The 22,916-nt window shown below is 43.9% G+C and overlaps 2 protein-coding genes across 3 annotated transcripts; one reads left to right on the forward strand and one right to left on the reverse strand.

Annotated features, from left to right (window-relative positions):
- The first annotated feature begins 406 nt into the window (after nucleotides 1-406).
- On the forward strand, nucleotides 407-18,823 carry LOC115167483 (Y+L amino acid transporter 2). Of its 2 annotated transcripts, none has more exons than XM_029721928.1 (10): nucleotides 407-510; nucleotides 10,390-10,966; nucleotides 11,541-11,666; nucleotides 11,781-11,925; nucleotides 12,364-12,487; nucleotides 12,936-13,039; nucleotides 15,256-15,352; nucleotides 15,597-15,746; nucleotides 17,632-17,815; nucleotides 17,992-18,823. In XM_029721928.1, exons 2-10 carry the CDS (start codon nucleotides 10,465-10,467, stop codon nucleotides 18,057-18,059), a joined length of 1,500 nt encoding a protein of 499 aa, XP_029577788.1. In that variant the 5' UTR covers nucleotides 407-510; nucleotides 10,390-10,464; the 3' UTR covers nucleotides 18,060-18,823. The 2 variants fall into 2 exon arrangements, with proteins under 2 accessions (XP_029577788.1, XP_029577789.1); XM_029721929.1 differs by having other exon boundaries at nucleotides 420-510; nucleotides 10,394-10,966.
- Nucleotides 18,824-19,820: 997 nt separating this feature from the next.
- LOC115167484 (probable RNA polymerase II nuclear localization protein SLC7A6OS) lies at nucleotides 19,821-22,679 on the reverse strand. Its single transcript, XM_029721930.1, has 5 exons — nucleotides 22,419-22,679; nucleotides 21,182-21,487; nucleotides 20,800-21,006; nucleotides 20,437-20,533; nucleotides 19,821-20,308 (listed from the first exon to the last, which is right to left on the reverse strand). Exons 1-5 carry the CDS (start codon nucleotides 22,608-22,610, stop codon nucleotides 20,193-20,195), a joined length of 918 nt encoding a protein of 305 aa, XP_029577790.1. The 5' UTR covers nucleotides 22,611-22,679; the 3' UTR covers nucleotides 19,821-20,192.
- Between the last annotated feature and the right edge of the window lie 237 nt (nucleotides 22,680-22,916).

Below are 22,916 nucleotides of genomic sequence, written 5' to 3' on the forward strand. Positions count from 1 at the left end.
AATTTCAATGAAATTACGTTGAACCAATGTAGAATATACGACTATCTGTGCCCAGTGGGTGTTTTCTCATTTCAAAACTGGTTGAATGGCTATTTTCACCCTGAAGGCACCTGCAAATTACCACAGGTGAGATAAATTAATGTCAATGTTGAATCATTTCACTTGCCTCCAACCAAATTAATTTAATATGAATTCTGAATAATTCAACCTAGGTCATTCTTTTTCATTTTTGTTTCTTGGTCCAGTGCAGTTGTAAATCAAACAAATACACTGTGAACACAAAGTGTATATATATATATATATATTAACTTATTTTTGAAGAAAATAAATAGTGAGTCAGACGTGTTCCAGTATACTGTTTTTGACAGCGACTGTATCCATTCACGTGATCATTTATTGCCGCCGTCACGTGACTGTGATAATTTCGTCTGCTGGGTGTTCAGTGAGGATGCCGCAACCACACACATCTTGGCAGGTCGTCAAGCGCGATAACCAGAAAACAAGAGAAAGGTAAGACAAATAGCCGATACGAATGTAGCTGTTACTGCTAATTTCACTAGTCAGCGTAAGTGCCTGATTCACAGCCTACCTGCCATGTAGGACAAAGGGGGTTGTTATTTCCTGGCAAGAAGATGGAAAAGATAACTGGTCCCTTGCGTTTGAAAAGGGGTTACTGGACATTACGGTAAACATGTCGATATTGATTTTGGTCTGTTTCTAAAACATTCTCATTAAGGCTACAAATTAAAATCCACGATTTCCCTGTAGGGGAGACCGGGATTGGTTGTCACAGTGCTTACTCAAAATCCAGGGCCGGCTGTGAAATAATTTTAAGATAAAATGTGATAGGTCAAGCCATGTGGTAACGAACATCTAATTGGCATGGGGGTGCGTGTCACAGTCTGACAACCATCCCCAGTGTAACAATGTACCCAGTAAGCTAAATTACGTTGAAAAGACACATAGAATACTTATTTTCCGGACGTTGAAAAGACTGTTTCACAAGTTTGGACAGCACAGTCCAGTTTAATTAATTGAATTCAGTAAAGTACCGTACAGTTGAGTTTAATTTTAGTAGAGTAACAGTACGTTAGAGCAGTAGTTTCCAACCAGTGTGCCGCAGTTCACCGATGTGGCTTGAGGAACTCTCAGCTGTGCCGCAAACGTTTGCGGAATGCACATGTCATTTTGACTTGAGCGCCCTAGTGCTGGTCAGATAATACATTCAAAGGAACATGGTTACATCTGTATCCAGTGCGCTCAGGCTGTTTAATTTGTATAATTTTACTTTGTCGGTGAAAAACATTAGCACAGGCAAATCTGATTTAGGTTTAGCCAGAGTAATTCATTTCTTAATATATGGCTCTGGGCTATCTGTAGCTATTCCACAGCGCCTGCTATATAACTCAGCATGGCCTTGTGTCATTTGTAGCCCAAACCGATTTTACCTGAGCTACATTTTTCTTCTTTTTGGCAGGACACTCTTAAAGGGGTTTACACAAATTAACCATCACGAGTAAGGAACTATCAAAACTATGAAAATATTTCAAATAAACCCTATGTAATCAATTTACAAAAAAAATTGTCACAGAAAATAGATTGCATTATGGATCAGATGAGATGGAGGTCATTACCACTAAATAAATTAGGGACATTTTAGGTGTGCTGCATAATTTTACATCCACTCAAGGTGTGCCACAGTTCAAAATAACATCTGCTAACCATGTGTATGTGACCAATACAATTTGATTTGATATATGGATCTGTGACATTCACTTTGAACTGGACTGTATTTATAGCATGAGCGGTTGCCAGTAGATGCGCTTGTTTTGATAACAAAGCGAGAGCTGCATGTAGCCAGCCACCTGTGCACATTTGTTCATGTTCTTTGCTAGTTAGTGAGGTATTATCCCAGTTATAGCTCAGTTCTTGTCAATAAAGGGGGAGTGGTTGCTTCCTATGAGAGCACAAAATGTGTGCATTTCTAGCCATGTTAGAAAAGTGAGTCGGTAAAGAGCTTTTTTGTTGTTGAATGTCTTAAAGGGGCAGTGTTGTATTTTTGAGACTCTTGAATAGCTAAGTAGCCAATAGGCAGAGGGTAGCATAATGTCTTTCTCTCTAATAATGATATGGGATAATAATGAATTTTATTTTGTAAAGTGGTTTCTTGCATCAAACAACACATTTTCAGTCATCTCCTTGTCTGAAGGACAAGTAGATAAACAGGTTAATGATAAGCCTTGCATGCTTTTATTAAAGGTCTCATGGAATGTAGGCCTACATTGAACACCACCCATTTGCTGCTACTGTAGACTGAATGATAGAACAGCTATTTCCATGTTAGTGTAATGGGATGCATTTTTCTCCATTTGTTTTTGATGGTAGGCCACTCTGGTAGGCCTACATTATGATCAAATAGCCACAACAACCTTCTTGGCCACTGTTAAACTGTAACTTCAAGCGGGTACAGCCTCAGTGTTCACAGTAAATGCCTGCCTGAGGTTGCACAGAATTTTCACAATGTTCAAGTTTGCGCTCAGCAGACCTGAAATTTGCTCACTGCCGGAAAAAGAATTGAGGGAACATTGGTTAGATGCTTCATTTATGTTTACGTAGTCTGTCCATGAGAGATTAAGATCAGCCTCAGCCCAGAATTATACTTTTACTGAAAAGAAAGGCTGATAAGATAGTACATCCATAGTCATTACTTTCTTTTGCGCCTAGACCCTGTGAGTATGGTGGTAAGGCTGGGCAATATATATAGTATTTTAAGGTACACTGGTATGGATCCACATACCGGTCCAATCTTTTTTTTTTTTTTTTGCAATACCGTCTATAAAGGTATTTTTGATACAGTGCTAAATATATTAAAAGTTGGACACATTGTACTAGTTCACTGTCAACTTTGGCCTAGTTTGGTTGAGTATAAAACAATCAGAATGGATAAAGCCCATTTAAACCACTTAGAATTAATTGATTGTCATGCACTACACATGAAACATATTTGGAGCTTTTTAATATTCAGAAACATCAAATACCGCCATACCATCAAAGATAAGAGAAATATTGTGCTTTGATATTTTGGTTATATCGCTAAACCCTATATCAAGGTGAGTAAATGAGACCTCTGATATCCAGGCATTGACTCGCAACACTAACTCACTACTTTTGCAAAAACAAGAGAAAAACAATAGCCATCAGATCCTGTAACAGTACAGAAGCCATTCAAGTGAAAAGCACTGAGGATCTGCTGGCCCTGTGCCATAAGAACATGACTCATAGAGCGAACATACCCGCTCAGCAACACAGGACTTAATGTCTTATTCAGTGTCATGGCCACTGTCAAATCAAATTGTATTTATCACATGCGCCAAATAAAACAAGTGTAGACTTTACTGTGAAATGCTTTCTTACTATCCCTTTCCCAACAATGCAGTTAAAAAGTATGAAAATTAACAAATAGATAAAAAGAAAATGGCAACACAATAACATAACAATAGCGAGGCTATATACAATGAGTACCGGTACCGAGTCAGTGTACAAGGTAGTTGGGGTGATTGATTGAAGTACTATGTACGGGGTGAAAAGCAGAGAGCCCGGGTAGCCATTTTAATTAACTCTTCAGCAGTCTTATGGCTTTGGGGTAGAAGCTGTTCAGGAGACTTTTAATCCCAGACTTGGCACTCTGGTACCGCTTCCTGTGCAGTAGCAGAGAGAACAGACTGACTTGGGTGGCTGGAGTCTTCAACCATTTTTAGGGCCTTCCTCTGACACCGCCTGGTATAGAGGTCCTGGATGGCAGGGAGCCTGGTCCCAGTGATGTACTGGGCCATACTCACTACCTTCTGTAGCACCTTGCGGTCGTATGCCGAGCAGTTGCCATACCAAGAGGTGATGCAGCCAGTCAAGATGCTCTCAATGGTGCAGCAGTAGAACTTTCTGAGGATCTAAGGGCCCATGCAAAATCTTTTCAGCCTCCTGTGGGGGAAGAGATGTTGTGCCCACTTCATGACTGTGTTGGTGTGTTTGGACCATGATAGATCCTTAATGATGTGGACACTGGGGAATTTGAAGCTCTCGACCGTCTACACTACAGCCCCATCGATGTGATTAGGGGTGTGCTTGGCCCTCTGTTTTCTGTAGTCCACGATCAACTCCTTTGTCTGACTTTGAGGTAGAGGTTGTTCTGGCACCACACGGCCAGATCTCTGACTTCATCCATTTAGGCTGTCTCATCGGTGATCAGGCCGACCACCGTCGTGTCTGGGCTGACTGGGCTGTACTGCTGTGGCATGGTGTTTCCAGGGTGATATACCATCCCATAGTGCTGGGCGATATGGCCAAAATACATTACTTTTGTGAATCTGTGGACACCCTTTCAAGTTAGTGGATTCTGCTATTTCAGCCACACCTGTTGCTGACAGCTGTATAAAATCGAGCACACAGCCAAGCAATCTCCATAGACAAACATTGCCAGTAGAGTGGTCTTACTGAAGAGCTCTGACTTTCAACGTGGCACTGTCATAGGATGCCACCTTACCAACAAGTCAGTTTGTAAAATGTCTGACCTGCTAGAGCTGCCCCCGTCAACTGTAAGTACTGTTATTGTGAAGTGGAAGCATCTAGGAGCAACAACAGCTCAGCCATGTAGTGGTAAACCAAACAAGCTCACAGAACGGGACCACTGAGTGCTGAAGTTCGTAGTGCGTAAAAATCGTCTGTCCTCGTTTGCAACATTCACTACCGACTTCCAACATCAGCACAAGAACTGTTCGTCTGGAGCTTCGTGAAATGGGTTTCCATGGCCAAGCAGCCGCACACAAGCCTAAGATCACCATGCGCAATGCCAAGCGTCAGCTGGAGTAATGTAAAGCTTGCCACCATTGGACTCTGGAGCAGTGGAAACGCATTCTCTGGAGTGATGAATCACGCTTCACCATCTGGCAGTCTGACGGATGAATTTGGGTTTGGCGGATGCCAGCAGAACACTACCTGCCCCAATGCATAGTGCCAACATTAGTCTTTTGGAGGAGGAATAATGGTCTGGGGCTGTTTTTCATGCTTCTGGCTAGGCCCATTAGTTGCAGTGAAGGGAAATCTTAACGCTACAGCATACAATGACATTCTAGACGATTCTGTGCTTCCAACTTTGTGGCAACTGTTTCAAGAAGGCCCTTTCCTGTTTCAACATGACAATGCCCCTGTGCACAAAGTGAGGTCCATACAGAAATGGTTTGGAAGAACTTGACTGGCCTGCACAGAGCCCAACCCCATTGAACATCTTTAGGATGAAATGGAACGCCGACTGCGAGCCAGGCTTTATCGGCCAACATCAGAGCCCGACCTCACTAATGCTCTTGTAGCTGAATGGGTGCAAGTCCCCGCAGCAATGTTCCAACATCTAGTGGAAAGCATTCCCAGAAGAGTGGAGGCTGTTATAGCAGCAAAGGGGGGCCCAACTCCAAATGAATGCCCATGATTTTGGAATGAGATGTTTGACACGATGTCCACATACTTTTGGTCCTGTAATGTATCATATCACAATATTTTACTTTTGACAGTATTTCATTTTTCTGAATAATTAAAGTTCTAAATATGTTTCAAGAGTACTGCATGACCCTAGGATGTCATTCTATTCAAAGTGGTTTAAATGGGCTTTCTCCATTCGGATTTGTTTTATACTCAACCAAACCAACCAAAATAGGACAAAAATGACAGTGAAGTTGTCCAACTTTTCATTTATTTAGCACTGTATCAAAATAACTTTAAAAATCCATGCTGTTATACTTCAAAATTCGATATATTGCTCAACCCTTCCATTATATAGCACTAGGGTTTGATATGTCATTGATACTGTATACACCTTATCGGTGTGAGGATCTGAACATTATTTCATGAGGAGAAACAAAAGTAGAGCCCCTTCCAGACAGGGCAGTTCAGAAACACAACCCCTGTTTTGTTCCAGGTTCAAATAACCACCTGTGGGATGTGGATATTGACACCTCCTTTTTCTCTCAGTCCGCATGTATAGTGTATATCTTAGTGGAATGACAGTCAATGTTCCCTCAATCTTTTTCAAGATTGAGAGAAATTTCAGCTCTGCTGAGCGCAAACTTGAATGTTGTGAAAATTCTGTGCAACTTCTGGCGTGTGTGAACACTGAGGCTGTACCCGCTTTAAGTTGGTTTTAACTGTGACCAAGTAGGCTACTGTGGCTATTTGATCCTAATGTAGGTCTACCAGAGTGGCCTACCATCAAAAACAATGGAGAAAAAATGCATCCCATAACATTTTAACATGGAAATAGCCGTTCTGTCATTCAGTCTACAGTAGCAGCAAATGGGTGGTGTTCAATGTAGGCCTACATTCCATGAGGTTAATGCAGGGCTTGACATTAACATGTTTATCCACTTGTCATTCAGACAAGTACAGTAGGTGACTGAATGTTCTTGTTTTCATGCATATACTTGCATATAGGCCTACTACAGCTCTGATTGGTTATGGCGAGAGTACAGGCCTGAGTCATGCCTTTTCAATGCAATAGATTCCTACTCTGATACGCTCTGCCTACATAAAAATATCTTGCACACTTTGATTTGCATACTGAGTCTCGCATAGTTCGTTTTTGTGTCGGTATGTTACATTGAAGTGGCTAATTGGTTGACTCGAGCAATTCCCACAGTTGAGCGAAATGTTGATGGTGTTAACCAAAGGGGACTAGTTGAGTGAATTTCAATCTCGTGCTGATGTTTCTTTTTCGTGGCAGTCTGAGGGGAGCTGCGTGCCCGCGCAGTTTAGAGGGAACATTGCAGATTGTCCCATGCAAATATGGCAACTCTATTCTTGCAAGAGCGAACTTTACATGGCGCTGTATTTGAAGGTTTTCTAGAAAGTAGGGCAGGGATTTCTTAGAACATGTTCTTAGTTAAACACATGCGCTCACTTTCAGCACATGGGGCTCCCACCCTCTCACTGCACTTTTCTGAGCAATTAATGCATTTAATTTCACTCGAAGAAGTCTGTTTACCTCTCACCTGTCTTCATCAAAATTATATGGTAGAAAGTGTTCATTAAGCATAATTAATCTCTTGACAAGCAGATGGTATAATCGCAGAATAAGTAATGCCTAGTTATTGACAGTGCAGTTATATCAGAGGTATTTGTCCTCATTGACGTGATCAGTTAAGCACATTATTTTTACCCATTTCACACATTCATCACATGTAATGTACAGCTCTGCCCCAGCACTGACTGCACTGTGGAGGGCTTTAGAGCCAGGATGTGATGTTATCATACATACTATGACTGCATTTCAAACAACTCAAAGTAGACCGCCCTCGGCCCTAAACCCAGTTCTATGCCCTTGGGGGAATTCCCGCAGCCATATTTGTCGTCGGTTTGTAACGTAAGCCCCTCAGCCCTCGTTTTTTAACGGAGTTTACAAGTGTACAATTATGTTCACTTCGAGGGCCTGAAACGCCCCATCATTCAATTTGAGGGATTAGGGTGTGTCTTTTTTAAGTGTTTGGAATGCAGCCCATGACAGTGGGCCCACTGGCATAGAGCAGTTTCTCTGGTTGGAGTTTGCGTCAGCCACTCAAAGTATAGACTGCCGATCGCTCTCCATGGATCTGAAATTGTGACGTCTACGCTGCTGCCTATCAGTTTGTGGTCCTAGGGCTTGAAGTAGCCTATAGCTTTGCTTTAATGGGTACATGTTTATTTTATTTAATTGGTCGTCATTTTCTAATGTTAAGCCTAATGTTTATGTTTCACGTAGCTAGGCCTACGGTATCGCAATGCTGCTATTTAGAATGCAAGCTGGCGGCAATAATATTTAATTATGTAATTTTAAAGTGGGAAATTCAAACATTGCAGATTCAGAGATAGATAGAAGGGGTTGATGGGATTAAAGGATGGTATTAAAAAATAACGATTATGAAATACATTGTCCGTAAAATGTATATAAACTCAGTTCCTGGACATTTCTTGGGGGAATGGCCCTAGCCCTCACCCTTCAATCCAACAGGTCCCTGACGTGCTCAATGGGATTGAGATCCGGGCTCTTCGCTGGCCATGGTAGAACACTGACATTCCTGTCTTGCAGAAAATCACGCACAGAACGAGCAGTATGGCTGGTGGCATTGTCATGCTGGAGGGTCATGTCAGGATGAGCCTGCAGGAAGGCTACCACATGAGGGAGGAGGATGTCTTCCCTGTAACGCACAGCATTGAGATTGCCTGCAATGACAACAAGCTCAGTCCAATGATGCTGTGACACACCGCCCCAGACCATGACAGACCCTCCACCTCCAAATCAATCCCGCTCCAGAGTACAGGCATCGGTGTAACGCTCATTCCTTCGATGATAAACATCAATCTGACCATCACCCCTGGCTAGACAAAACCGCGACTCGTCAGTGAAGAGCACTTTTTGCCAGTCCTGTCTGGTCCAGCAATGGTGGGTTTGTGCCCATAGGCGACGTTGTTGCCGGTGATGTCTGGTGAGGACCTGCATTACAACAGACCTACAATCCCTCAGTCCAGCCTCTCTCAGCCTATTGTGGACAGTCTGAGCACTGCTGGAGAGATTGTGCGTTCCTGGTGTAACTCGGGCAGTTGTTGTTGCCATCCTGTACCTGTCCCGCAGGTTTGATGTTCCGCTGTACCGATCCTGTGCAGGTGTTGTTACACGCGTTCTGTCACTGCGAGGACGATCAGCTGTCCTTCCTGCCACCCTGTAGCGCTGTCTTAGACGTCGCACAGTACGGACATTTCAATTTATTGCCCTGGCCAAAGCTGCAGTTCTCATGCCTCCTTGCAGCATGCCTAAGGCACATTCACGCAGATGATCAGGGACCCTGGGCATCTTTCTTTTGGTGTTTTTCAGAGTCAGTAGAAAGGCCTCTTTAGTGTCCTAAGTTTTCATAACTGTGACCTTAACTGCCTACCATCTGTAAGCTGTTAGTGTCTTAACGACCGTTCCACAGGTGCATGTTCATTAATTGTTTATGGTTCATTGAACAAGCATGGGAAACAGTGTTGGAACCCTTTACAATGAAGATCTGTGAAGTTATTTGGACTTTTATTAATTATCTTTGGAAGACAGCTTCCTGAAAAAGGGACATAATTTTTTTTTTTTAAGATCCTGTGGAGAGCCCTGACATTATATTTCTGACTCACCTACTACCCTTGTAGATTGGACAACAAACACATCATTTTAGGGTTGGCAGATGTCTGGAGTGACACATCGTCTCATCCTCCTGTCCAAATATTGTAGAGATTATTTTTTATTTTTTTTCTCTCTCTCTAGGGAGGTGCACACGGAGGCGTCAATTGCCCGGCGGGAAGAACAAAATATGTAAAGGACCCATTGCTAGGCCTAAACAGTGTTAAACCTAGTTTTAAAAAAATCTAGTCTAGGCTGCATTATTTTCAAATTGGTTGGGCCATGTACTCTTGTCCATAAAAATCCTCATATCAGCATAGCTGTGGGAAGTAGGGGTGTGAGGGTCCCCCCCACAAAATTAGTGAACTAGACCTTTATTACTCCTGTATAAAAAAAAACAAGTCCATCATCCTGCTGAGTTCGCCACTGGGTAAACATGCTGGTGTTCCTTGCCAGAAACCTTTTATGGGGCCTAAGATATGGTAAAAACAACTCGACCTAATGGCTCCTCATTGCACTTTATTTAACTTTAAATGTAGCCTATATTCAAATCCAGATTCCTCTTAATCGAAAGACAGTCTATAGGATAGGCTGGAATATTCTGTCAAACCTTGAATGATTTATTTGCACAGTTTTTTTTTGGGGGGGGGGGTTCTCACTAATTTAGGTTATTTTTGTACTCGTTTTGTTTAGGCTACTTTATTTATTCTCTAACTTGTAGGCCTATATGAGAGGATTTTTACAGTTCAATAGGCAAAATAGGCCTATTTGTATTTTTTTGTTGTTGCCTAAATCGATGTTCATTTAAGTGTTATAAAGATTGTTATAGGCTAAATGATGGATCTGATTGTTGATTTTTAGATAAAATGCACAAATTTCAAATAGACTAAACCTGTTTGTTTTGTGACATCACAATGTCGTCAACATCGACGATGGCTGCCAAACATTGCCATAGACAATGCAATTGGGTTATTGTCTAATTTCTTAAAAAAATAACAATGATACAATTTAGACATGGGTGTGAGATGATGGGCGCATTGGCCCACAGAGCTGCGGGTGTGTTCTCTACACCAGGGAGTGGGTCTAGAGATTAGAGGGAAGTCATTTGGATTAGACCACTCCACGCTCTCTGCCTGCTTCAGAGGCATTAGCTACGCCAGTTTTCCTTCTCTCTCTTTCAAATCTCGAATTCTCCGTCTTCTCCTTTCTTGTCTCTTAAGGCAGGTGGTACCCAATCAGAGGGGACCCTCTTCCCAGAAGTAGTCAGCCAGCCAGGTCCCCCAGACAGTCCCAGCATGGAGAACCGGGACGAGTCCAGGAAGTTGAACAAGAGCTCCTCGCACCCCGACGACACCTCAGCCGTGGCCCCCGAGCAGGCTAAAGAGAACATGCAGATGAAGAAAGAGATCTCCCTGCTCAACGGAGTCAGCCTCATCGTGGGCAACATGATTGGCTCGGGCATCTTCGTGTCTCCCAAGGGCGTGCTCATCTACAGCGCCTCCTACGGCCTGTCGCTGGTCATCTGGGCCGTCGGTGGAATATTCTCAGTGGTCGGCGCTCTGTGTTACGCAGAGCTGGGCACCACCATCACCAAGTCCGGGGCCAGCTATGCCTATATCCTGGAGTCCTTTGGTCCATTCATTGCCTTTATTCGCCTGTGGACATCACTGCTCATCATTGAGCCCACCGGTCAGGCGGTCATCGCCATAACGTTCGCTAACTACCTGGTGCAGCCGCTGTTCCCCACGTGTGAGCCACCATACTCAGCCTCACGCCTCATCGCAGCCGCCTGCATATGTGAGTAAACCCTTATGACGTGCCTACGCGCTCTCTGCTTCACTTTATCCTTCTCTCACGAATGGCAAACAAAGGACACGCTCTGAAAACGCAAATAAGACATTAGCAGACTGTTTAATTCAAGTTGAGTCAATAGAATGCTCTCAAATTGCTCTTAGTAGGACTTGCTCTTCAGGTTTTCCAGTACCTTCCTACCTCATACCCATTTCAGTAACCCTACGCCACTTCAGCAGACAGAAATAGTACATACTGTTCCTGGCTACAGGGTACATTAACTGATTACAGATCTGTTTTCATGCATGTGTGTGTGCACTCACTGCGCTGTGCATCTGTACAGACAGCCGCCCAACAGAACAAGGCAGGCAGACCTACTCTTGAGTTAAGAAGCTTCGAGTCCTCTCTTCATGTCACCTGTGAATTGTAACACATAACATGTAACATGTAAGAGTACTCTGTGATTTGAAAGACTCACAGCACAGTACAAATATTTGTGTCTTTTTAATCTATAACAGTCCTCTGCTAAGTACTAGTCTTCTGATGTTGTGTGAACACTCCTGTCTTTTGGTTGGCCCAGGTTTGCTGACGTTCATCAACTCGGCCTACGTGAAGTGGGGCACCAGGGTGCAGGATGTCTTCACTTACGCCAAAGTTCTCGCCCTCATCGTCATCATCATCACAGGTGTAGTGAAACTATGCCAAGGTCAGTGACACTGTAACGCTGCTGCCAACACACTACTGTTGATTCATTTTCATATCAGGTTTTTATCCCATTGCGTGAGAGGTTGTATAGTAATTATTGTCTGCCTCCTCTCAGGATACACCGTGAACTTTGAGGCGTCGTTCCAGGGCTCTTCCACAGACCCAGGAGACATTGCCTTGGCCCTGTACTCTGCCCTGTTCTCCTACTCAGGCTGGGACACACTCAACTTTGTTACCGAGGAGATCAAGGACCCAGAGAGGTACTCATGACGCCCTGACAACACGTACCAAACATATCGCTATTGACCTGCTTGATTTCCGCCTCTATAGTCAGTCATTAACTAGCCTGACCGACAACGAATCCAACCGAGGGGTCGGCTGAAGCACAAACTGCTCCGCTCCCGTGCTAGAACGGTAACTGGGTTCCATTACTAATTGGAGGAAGCTTTGGGAACAAGGATGTGTGAATGCAGTGGTAGATAATGGAGTTCCATAGTGATTGCTGGCAGCTGGGTGTTATTCCAAAGTAGAACCTACTGTATGTACATTCACACATTTAACGCCAGTGCCATGTAACCTTACCACCATGTTGCACTGTTTGTTTAAACACGTTAACTCCGGTAAGAGTATATGCCAAGCAAAGAGAGACGTATACTGTGTGAATGATCATGTTTGACCTCTTTACCCGGTTCCCATAGGAACCTGCCCCTGTCCATTGCCATCTCCATGCCCATCGTCACGATCATATATATCATGACTAACGTGGCTTACTACGCCGTGCTGGACATGAGTGCCATCCTCGCCAGTGATGCCGTGGCTGTGGTGAGTTCAGAATTAAGAGCGCTTACTTTTATATCATGGAATAGGTTTTATTTTGTTTATTGGGCCAATGGGTCTCTGTTGAAGGGCAGATTACTTACTGCTCTGATTTCCGGGAATGTGCCGATCCACATGCCACACGTTAAAGTAATTACCATGTAATTAATGCCCTTGCTTTTTTTTTTTTTTATGTATACATTGAGTTGATGTTCTGTTCTTAGGTCTGTTTGTCTTTGTTTCTATAAGCACCTGCTCAGCCTCAGGCGACTGTCAGGGCTGGGCTGTCTGGCCCGGGCTGTCTGGCCCGTTGACAGTCAGGATGTTTAATTGGAGTCTGACAGTCTCCTGTTTTTAGATATGGATCTTTCTTTAGCAATGTGTAAACGTGACCCCCTGGAAAAGTGTGCGTTTTTTTTAATATCCTGTGTAATGTATATTTTCTCCTCTGTAGACGTTTGCAGACCACACTCTGGGAGTGATGAGCTGGACCATCCCCATCGCTGTGGCTCTGTCCTGTTACGGAGGGCTAAACGCATCTATTATCGCTGCATCCAGGTAAATCCCGTGACGCGCTCCCATACAATGCCCTAAGCTTTATGGTCTTGCTGTACAGTCTCTAAGGCCTCGATTCCATGTTCCATCTGGTTATATCTCTGGTTATGTTGTGCTCCGATGGTTTTTACAGTGACCTTCTGTAATAAACACCAGCTGGAGTTATTTTCTGCTCATGGCTATGGAGGTACACTAAAAGTATGTGGACACCTGCTCGTCGAACATCTCGTTCCAGAATCATGGGCATTAATATGGAGTCGGTCCCCCATTTTGCTGGTATAACAGCCTCCAGTCTTCTGGGAAGGCTTTCCACTAGATGTTGGAACATTTCTGCAGGGACTTGCACCCATTCAGCCTCAAGAACATTAGTGAGGTTGGGCACTGATGTTAGGCCTGCCTCGTAGTCAGCGTTTCAATTTATCTCAAAGGTGTTCGTTGAGGTCAGGCCAGTCAAGTTCTTCCACACCAATCTCAAGAAACCATTTCTGTATGGATCTCGCTTTGTGCACAGGGGCATTGTCATGCTGAAACGGGAAAGGGCCTTCCCCAAACTGTTGCCACAATGTTGGAAGCACATAATCATATAGAATGTAATTGTATGCTGTAGCATTAAGATTTCCCTCCACTGGAACTAAGGGGCCTAGCCCGAACCATGAAAAACAGCCCCAGACCATTATTCCTCCTCCACCAAATTTTAAAGCTGGCACTACGTAATCGGGCATGTAGTGTTCTCCTGGCATCTGCAAAACCCAGATTCGTCCGTTGGACTGCCAGTTGGTAAAGCGTGATTCATAACCCCATAGAACGCGTTTCCACTGCTCCAGTCCAATGGACGGCGAGCTTTACACCACTCCAGCCGACGCTTGGCATTGAGCATGGTGATCTTAGGCTTGTGTGCATGCGGCTGCTCGGCCATCGAAACCCATTTCATGAAGCTCCCGACTAAGTTATTTTGCTGATGTTGCTTCCAGAGACAGTTTGGAACTCAGTAGTGAGTGTTGCAACCGAGGACCAATGATTTTTACGCGCTTCAGCACTCGGCGGTCCCGTTCTGTGAGCTTGTGTGGCCTTCCGCTTCGCGGCTCAGCCGTTGTTGCGCCTAGACCTCTTCACTTCACAATAACACCACTTACAGTTGACTGGGGCAGCTCTAGCAGGGTAGAAATTTGACTAACTCACTTGTTGGAAAGATGGCCTCTTATGACGGTGCATGTTGAAAGTCACTAAGCTCTTCAGTAAGGCCATTCTACTGCCAATGTTTGTCTATGGAGATTGCATGGCTGTGTGCTCGATTAAATATATATATTTTTTTTTAATACACCTGTGAGCAATGGGTGTGGCTGAAATAGCCGATTCCACAAATTTGAAGGGGTGTCCACATACTTTTGTGTATATATAGTGTATGCTGTATGCCACAGATTTACCATCATGTTGTCCAGACACTCTAGTGGCCGCTAGTGCTGAGTGATTAACCGAAATGTCCGTTATTTTTCAAACAACTAATTGACCGACATCTGTTCAATTATTTGAATTCCATTTTGTTCGGTTTTCTTCCTGTGAGCTCAGTGCACACATTGGCTGCAGTTTCACTAGTCATCATTTCAGAACATGCCTGGACTGTGCGATATAGCAGTGAGTTGTAGTTACCAATAGGCCAATGTTCTACATAATTATCACGTTTTCTGCGATAAACGAACTACAATGACCGTAATCCATTGCGCGGCTACTTGTCCGGTCTGTGTGGGAGAGGGAGAGAAGAGGCGCGATTGAAAGGGATAGAGAGTAGTTGCTTCGCGACGTATCTCTACCTGAAAATACTTGATCTAAGTGATTGATAGTTGGTATTTAGCAGTCATAAAAGTAAACCCTTATTTACTTACAAGAACTATTAAAATAGTGATTTTGTTAGACCGCATAGGCAGCAGCTCGATAGAGATGACTTGGAATGAAATAATAAAGTCATCCAATATAAACAACTGAAGTATTTGATTAAAGTAAAATAATGTGAATAACTGATTTTAATAAGTGATAAGCAGTAATGGACAGTCGCTACCATCACAGGACTTGTATTAATTGTTTTCTATGTTGTTCAACCCACATAATGCATAGTGCATTTAATGTTAAAAAAAATATTATTAAAAAATATATCTCCCTGAAACTGAACCAACCAAAAAAAGCACTAATCGCTCAGCACTAAGTGATACATCCGCCGTTGGCAGGCTGTTCTTCGTGGGTGCTCGTGAAGGTCACCTCCCGGACGCCTTATCAATGATTCATGCGGAGAGGTATACTCCTGTCCCTGCTCTGCTCTTCAACGTAAGCACCCCCTTTCCTTACATCACTTACATGGCACACTTTAGAACAATTTCATCAACTTTTATGCCGAACAAACAAAGTAGAATCATCTCCACTGTCCACATCAACTCAAAGCTGCTGTCAGTGCTGACACCTGGTGGATGGACATGCCCAGTGCAGCTTCCTAACTATCTGGTGTGGTGGTGAGTCATATGTTCTGCCTCTGTTGACCAGTGTCTTTTTTGTTGTTGTTGTGTGTCCACAGTGTGCCATGGCCTTGGTTTACCTGACTGTAGAGGATGTCTTCCAACTGATCAACTACTACAGCTTCAGCTACTGGTTCTTTATGGGTCTGTCTATCGCCGGGCAGATCTACCTGCGCTGGAAGGAACCAGACAGACCCAGACCACTCAAGGTGAGAACTTGACTGTCTCACCTGTGAACTAATATGTTCATACTTTATCAATTAATAGACTAAAGATCGAATCTCTTGGAAGATAAGTAGTTACATGTACAGTGAGGGGGGAAAAAAGTATTTGATCCCCTGCTGATTTTGTACGTTTGCCTACTGACAAAGAAATGATCAGTCTATAATTTTAATGGTAGGTTTATTTGAACAGTGAGAGACAGAATAACAACAAAAAAATCCAGAAAAACGCATGTCAAAAATGTTATAAATTGATTTGCATTTTAATGAGGGAAATAAGTATTTGACCCCCTTTCAATCAGAAAGATTTCTGCCTCCCAGGTTTCTTTTTATACAGGTAACGAGCTGAGATTAGGAGCACACTCTTAAAGGGAGTGCTCCTAATCTCAGTTTGTTACCTGTATAAAAGACACCTGTCCACAGAAGCAATCAATCAATCAGATTCCAAACTTTCCACCATGGCCAAGACCAAAGAGCTCTCCAAGGATGTCAGGGACAAGATTGTAGACCTACACAAGGCTGGAATGGGCTACAAGACCATCGCCAAGCAGCTTGGTGAGAAGGTGACAACAGTTGGTGCGATTATTCGCAAATGGAAGAAACATAAAAGAACTGTCAGTCTCCCTCGGCCTGGGGCTCCATGCAAGATCTCACCTCGTGGAGTTGCAATGATCAGGTGAGGAATCCGCCCAGAACTACGGTCCCGTGTGGCTCAGTTGGTAGAGCATGGTGTTTGCAACGCCAGGGTTGTGGGTTCGATTCCCACGGGGGACCAGTACGGAGAAAAAAATGTATGAAATGTATGCATTCACTACTGTAAGTCGCTCTGGATAAGAGCGTCTGCTAAATGACTAAAATGTAAATGTAACTACACGGGAGGATCTTGTCAATGATCTCAAGGCAGCTGGGACCATAGTCACCAAGAAAACAATTGGTAACACACTACGCCGTGAAGGACTGAAATCTTGCAGCGCCCGCAAGGTCCCCCTGCTCAAGAAAGCACATATACATGCCTGTCTGAAGTTTGCCAATGAACATCTGAATGATTCAGAGGACAACTCGTGAAAGTGTTGTGGTCAGATGAGACCAAAATGGAGCTCTTTGGCATCAACTCTACTCCCTGTGTTTGGAGGAGGAGGAATGCTGCCAAGACCCCAAGAACACCATCCCCACCGTCAAACATGGAGGTGGAAACATTATGCTTTGGGGGTGTTTTTCTGCTAAGGGGACAGGACAACTTCACCGCATCAAAGGGACGATGGACGGGGCCATGTACCGTCAAATCTTGAGTGAGAACCTCCCTCCCTCAGCCAGGGCATTGAAAATGGGTCATGGATGGGTATTCAAGCATGACAGTGACCCAAAACACACGGCCAAGGCAACAAAGGAGTGGCTCAAGAAGAAGCACATTAAGGTCCTGGAGTGGCCTAGTCAGTCTCCAGACCTTAATCCCATAGAAAATCTGTGGAGGGAGCTGAAGGTTCAACCTTAATGACTTGGAGAAGATCTGCAAAGAGGAGTGGGACAAAATCCCTCCTGAGATGTGTGTAAACCTGGTGGCCAACTACAAGAAACGTCAGACCTCTGATTGCCAAACAGGGTTTTGCCACCAAGTACTGTTTTGCAGAGGGGTCAAATACTTATTTCCCTCATTAAAATGCAAATCAATTTTTTTTGTTATTCTGTCTCTCACTGTTCAAATAAACCTACCATTGAAATTATAGACTGATCATTTCTTTGTCAGTGGGCAAACGTACAAAATCAGCAGGGGATCAAATGCTTTTTTCCCTCACTGTAAGGCAATAATTAATGTTATTTTCTCCTTCTTCCTTCCATGTCTGGGCGTGTCTCCCCTATGTGTTCCTGTGTGCAGTTGACCCTGTTGTACCCCATCATCTTCTGTTGTTGCACTGTGTTCCTCGTGGCAGTGCCACTGTACAGTGACACCATCAACTCTCTCATTGGCATCGCCATTGCCCTCTCCGGAGTGCCGGTCTACTTCCTGGGCATCCACCTGCCCGAGTCCAAACGACCACCCTACATTACCAAGTTACTACGTGAGTTACCCTCTCTCAATAAGACCATTTCCTCAGCTTGTTCCCAAATGAGGACTGATTTTATATTCCTGTCTTGTATAATAGTTGAAAATATTTCCATTGAAAGATGTGGCAACAGTATTTTCATTTTTAGTAATTTTATGATTGCTCTAACCTCTTTCTTTCACTTGTGTTAGGTTCTTTCACACGCTTTACCCAGCTCACCTGTTTCTGTGTGCTCACTGAGATGGACATCAGTGAGTAAACCTCACTCCCAACCATGACAAAGTTCTCACCATGTTACCCACTACCCTTTGCAATTTACAAACAGACACATGGGACCAACTCATGGAAATTCACCTATTTTGCAAAGACAAGGGAATATTTAATAATTTTACCTGAATGTCTCACTACTATGTTAGTCTGTAGTTTACAAGTTGGGACACTATACACACGTTTTACACGCATAGGGAGGTGACAGTGTGGACTCCAATTACTTTTTGGTGCCTGATGGTTCATGTGAAGTTAAGCATTGGGCAAGGACAGATCCCAAGGAAAGCCGTGGTCATCTGGCCAGTACTCTGGGACATCCCCTCTCCTTATGTCATTATCCTACTCATAGTTTCACATCTCCAGACATATCATTGTCCCCTGCCTGGTGTACGGGGTGAGATCCATAGCAGAACCTATGGAGTTGGTCTCTCCCTTCTCAAGAGCTGGAGATCCATGTAAGATGGTATTACATCTCTTATCTCGTGATGGAATGACCTGAGAGGTTGTTTTGATGTCAAAGGGTATAGGTATGCACTTTTTAATATGCTCTGCCTGTCAAATACATATACACTGAGTGTACAAAACATTAGAAATACCTGCTCTTTCCATGACAAACTGTCCAGGTGAAATCTATGATCCCTTATTGATGTCACCTGTTAAATCAGTGTCGATGACGGTTATGAGAAAGGTTAAATAAGGATTTTTTTTTTGTTGCCTTGAGACAGGGATTGTGCATGTGTGCCATTGAGGATGAACGGGCAAGACAAAATATTTAAATGTCCTTGGATGGGGTATGGTAGTAGTTGTCCGGCCCACCGGTTTGAGTGTGTCAAGAACTGCAACTCTACTGGGTTTTTCACACTCAAGTTTCCTGTATCAAGAATGGTCCAACACCCAAAGGCCATCCATCCAGCTTGAGACAACTGTGGGACGCATTGGAGTCAACATGGGCCAGCATCCCTGTGGAATGCTTTCGACACCTTGTAGTGTTCAAGCCAGACAAATCGAGGCTGTTCTGAGGGCAAAAACTCAATATTAGGAAGTTGTTCCTAATGTTTTGTACACTCAGTGTAAGTCTGCATATCCCGAAGGGACATGCAAACAGACAGATTTTCATAAATATTAAACTGTATTTCTTAAAGGTGATGCTGCGGTCTGTGTTCTCTTGGAGTTATGGATGATAGTTTATTGGAAAAAGGGAACAAATGACCCAATGTCTGCTGCTTGTTTTTTCCCAGCCCTCCGGTGTTACTTCAGTTATCAGATGCTGACTGACCTCTAAGGTTAATGTCGTTGCAAACTATTCATCCATACGCACATTTTCTGTAATGGGGCTGGACCTCTATCCATAAACCTGAAAACCCAATCCCACCCAGACATTCTGTACTGCTTTTGAAAATGTGCAATAGCCAACTAATTGTCATCTCAGCAATGGCAAATGTAACCCTCCAAAGACCATGGTGAGAGGCCATGTCAGCTTTACCAACAGTTGGGATCACTTGATGGGCCTATTAGGGCAGCAGCAGTGAATTAAACAGAATTAACTTAATTGTACCTGTAAGTCAACCCTGCAAAGGATCTCCTGGGCCAAGTTATTCAGCAAATAAGAAAGACACTTATGAATTTGCCTGCTAAATTCTAGTTTCATGAAATGCCCCATGGAAGCTAGGTTTAATTTGTTGTGTAGTTTATTAATAAACTTTTCTTAACCAGTTTGCAGTATAATTTAATTCATTACAGCAATAATGCACCATTTTTTTGGGAAGTCACTTATTTTGAAAGCTTTATTTTATACACATCTACATATTTACAGAAGGGATTCAGAGTCACTTTCATCAAACATCTCTCACACATCAAGAGTACAATCTCCCGTGGGACAGGGAATGTAGACCCAAACAGTATCTCTCACACACACACACACAAAATGCCGCACAATCACTACCATACGCTTACACGTACATACTACCATGCACAAAATGCAAACACGCAGTCCAAACCAACATACAAGTTTAACAAGAAGCACACAAAGCATACCATAGATGTGTCGCACATAACTACCACACATTCACACCAACACTTGCACAGTAAAAAAAAAGAAACAACCACCAATGCTTAAAGTTGGAGATCAGTCCGAGTCATCCTTGTCTCCATCATCATCATCATCATCATCTAACTCCTGCATCACTTCGCCCTGGTACAGGTCCCAGGATCTCCGAGTGTACGACTGCTCTTCCCAGTACCCTTCAGGATGAGAACAGGCAAAATTAGGTTTTGGATAGAAACTAATGCAACTATCCTTACTATGGGAGCTTTGATAATCATTGTGTGAAGCTTTTGAACTTTGTACAACGAAAAAAGTACTAGCCTACCTCCATAGCGCTCCTCTCTGTCACTCTCATCTGGGTAGTCATTCCTCCAGTTCCCCTCTTCATTCTCATCATCCTCATTCACCACCAAGTCAGGCACCTGGAAAACCAAGATAAAGGTTATTCCTCCTGCATCATCCCATGCTCAATTGCTACTGCGTATAGAGCCTGGAAACGCTGCAACAAAGTGGGACTTGTATTGAAAGTGGGGTGGGTTAAAAATCAAGGCGAGAGAGCCTGCTACAGCTGTATTAGAATGTTTTTTAAAGAGTTCAAACATAGCAACCATATTTTTGGGAAGCCCAATTGATTGAGTTTGGGCACAAAGTTTGTAAAAACTAGTTCTAAGATACTTTTGATCCTTACCAACTCTCCCTCGTCTGAGTAGGGCCTGACGGACAGGATGTCCTGGATCCAGCCTGCAGCGACTGTTTCCTGGTAGTAAAGGTCATACACGTAGTCGTCCTCCCGTTCACGATGCTCAACACCCACACCCTCTCCAGACACTCTCAGCTTCTCACGGAGCATCTTCATCGAGTTACACAGGATAGTCTCTGGGTCAGGGGTCAGCAACTGGGAAACAGTCACCGTAATCATCAAATTTAAGGCCTATGTGGCGGGTAGGCTACGATCTGGATCAACTGCATTCATCATATGGGAACTGTGGGCACTGATACGTTTACATAGGACATCCTGGTTTTAAGAACGTTTCCCCAGCTCTAGCTAGGGGAGCACAGCTCACACTTACCTTGCTAGGAGCTTTGCCCTGGTCCCTATCTTCCTGGATGATGTCAAACACCTGAACTTCACCCAGGCTCCAGGCATTTTTGCCTGGCTCCTCCTCTGTGGGCTCTGGCTGCGTTGAGGGGGGCTGTTCTGCAGGCATCCCTGCTCGATGGCTGGAGAGGATCCTGTATCGCTCCTCCCGCCTGGTGCTCCACTTTACGCTCCGCAGATCTCCCACAATCCTCTGGGAGCTGCCTGAGGGGCGCAGGGCATGGGCCATACGGGGGCGGGCCAGTGCTTCACGAACCTGTGTCTGGACTGGGGCATCCTGAGCATAGTGACAATATAGGGAAGCAGTTATCCTAACAAAGAGGGTTGAGACTAACAAGACTGGCAGTGCATTACATGCCAGGTTCACTAAATTAAACTTAGCTACCAGAACTGTTTGAGTGTTAGGAAAACATTAAGATTGAAAATAAAACAATGTAAAAGAAATAGGTTATGAAACTAGCTATGACTGACTCAGGACCAGCCAACTCATCTTTTTATTTATTTAAGCTTCACTTAACTAGGCAAGTCAGAACAAATTCTTATTTAGAATGACGCCTACCCCGGGCAAACCCTAACGACGCTGGGTCAATTGTGCGTCGCCCTATGGGACTCCCAATCACGGCCGGTTATGATACAGCCTGGAATCGAACCAGGGTCTGTAGTGACGCCTCCAGCAACGAGCTGCAGTGCCTTAGACCGCTACGCCTCTCGGGAGTCAACAACACGTATTTTCTACCCAAACAGGTGTTGCGAAGGATTATCTCCTCATAACTAGCTAAATATACAAATTAATATTGTCCCATGATCTTGAAATGGCAGGTGTGCAAGAGACAGGTACACCAGATAATGGTGCTGTGAAGTTAGCGAGAACGTAGGCTAGCTCGCTAGTTTGCGAACGATAGTTACCTAGCTATCTGTGTTGTTAGCCAGCTAGTTAGCTTGCTTGCTAATCAACACAAAGCGAACTAGCCAGTTTGCTAAGTAAGGATGACTTGAGCTGGAGAGAAAATACAATGTATATAGCTAACGTTAACTAGCAATAAACAATGTTCGTTAACCAGCCGATAAGCTAACTACAGTTAGTTTAACATCAAATACATTAGGTAGCTACCTAGCCAAACTAAAACAGCAGACTTGAGTGTCTTGCACAGCACCAGCCGATTGTGTACATCGCCCACGAGAAACCGTGGTTTGACAGCGGCCCATACCTGTGACGCTACGGTTGCCACGAGTTTGAAGACTGAATTCTCAACCTCTGTATCATCGGGCTCAGGCACAGTTTCCCCAGCGATCTGGGATGTGGTCTCTGGCCGAATACGTTTACAGGCAAGCAGCAAAGCATCGGCAGGGTCAGTTCCTCTCTTTCTTTTCACCCGGAGAATAGTGGTGCTTGGATCCATGGCTGCTCCAGCTGGCGCTACCGTAACTTGCTAGCTATAGTCGCACTTGCGAAAGAGGAGGCAGGATTCTTCTACTACTATGGTAACTTCTTCGTTTAGGTTTTACGGCGGTTGGCATCCAATAAATGTTGCGTTGCCGCCACCTACTAGACTGGAGTATACTCCTTATACTTAAAATAAATAATCATAAAATACATACATCAACATATACCATACCATCTAACCCTACACTCACTAAAAACCCACCGCCCTACTCCACTATTTAAATATTTTTAATCTTACCTCAAGCCAACAGCCTGAAGGGAT

The sequence above is a fragment of the Salmo trutta genome, chromosome 29, assembly GCF_901001165.1.
Source record: "Salmo trutta chromosome 29, fSalTru1.1, whole genome shotgun sequence".
NCBI lineage: Eukaryota > Metazoa > Chordata > Actinopteri > Salmoniformes > Salmonidae > Salmo > Salmo trutta.

Bases quoted from the DNA above. Each gene is read 5' to 3' on its own strand.
- LOC115167483 (XM_029721928.1), top strand. From the start codon at position 10,465: ATGGAGAACCGGGACGAGTCCAGGAAGTTGAACAAGAGCTCCTCGCAC. The intron at 15,353-15,596 runs GTAAGCACCCCC...GTGTGTCCACAG, and splicing joins TCCCTGCTCTGCTCTTCAAC to TGTGCCATGGCCTTGGTTTA. The intron at 15,747-17,631 runs GTGAGAACTTGA...TCCTGTGTGCAG, and splicing joins ACAGACCCAGACCACTCAAG to TTGACCCTGTTGTACCCCAT.
- LOC115167484 (XM_029721930.1), bottom strand. From the start codon at position 22,610: ATGGATCCAAGCACCACTATTCTCCGGGTGAAAAGAAAGAGAGGAACT. The intron at 21,007-21,181 runs GTAAGTGTGAGC...ACTGTTTCCCAG, and splicing joins AGGGCAAAGCTCCTAGCAAG to TTGCTGACCCCTGACCCAGA. The intron at 20,309-20,436 runs GTAGGCTAGTAC...CTCATCCTGAAG, and splicing joins CAGAGAGGAGCGCTATGGAG to GGTACTGGGAAGAGCAGTCG.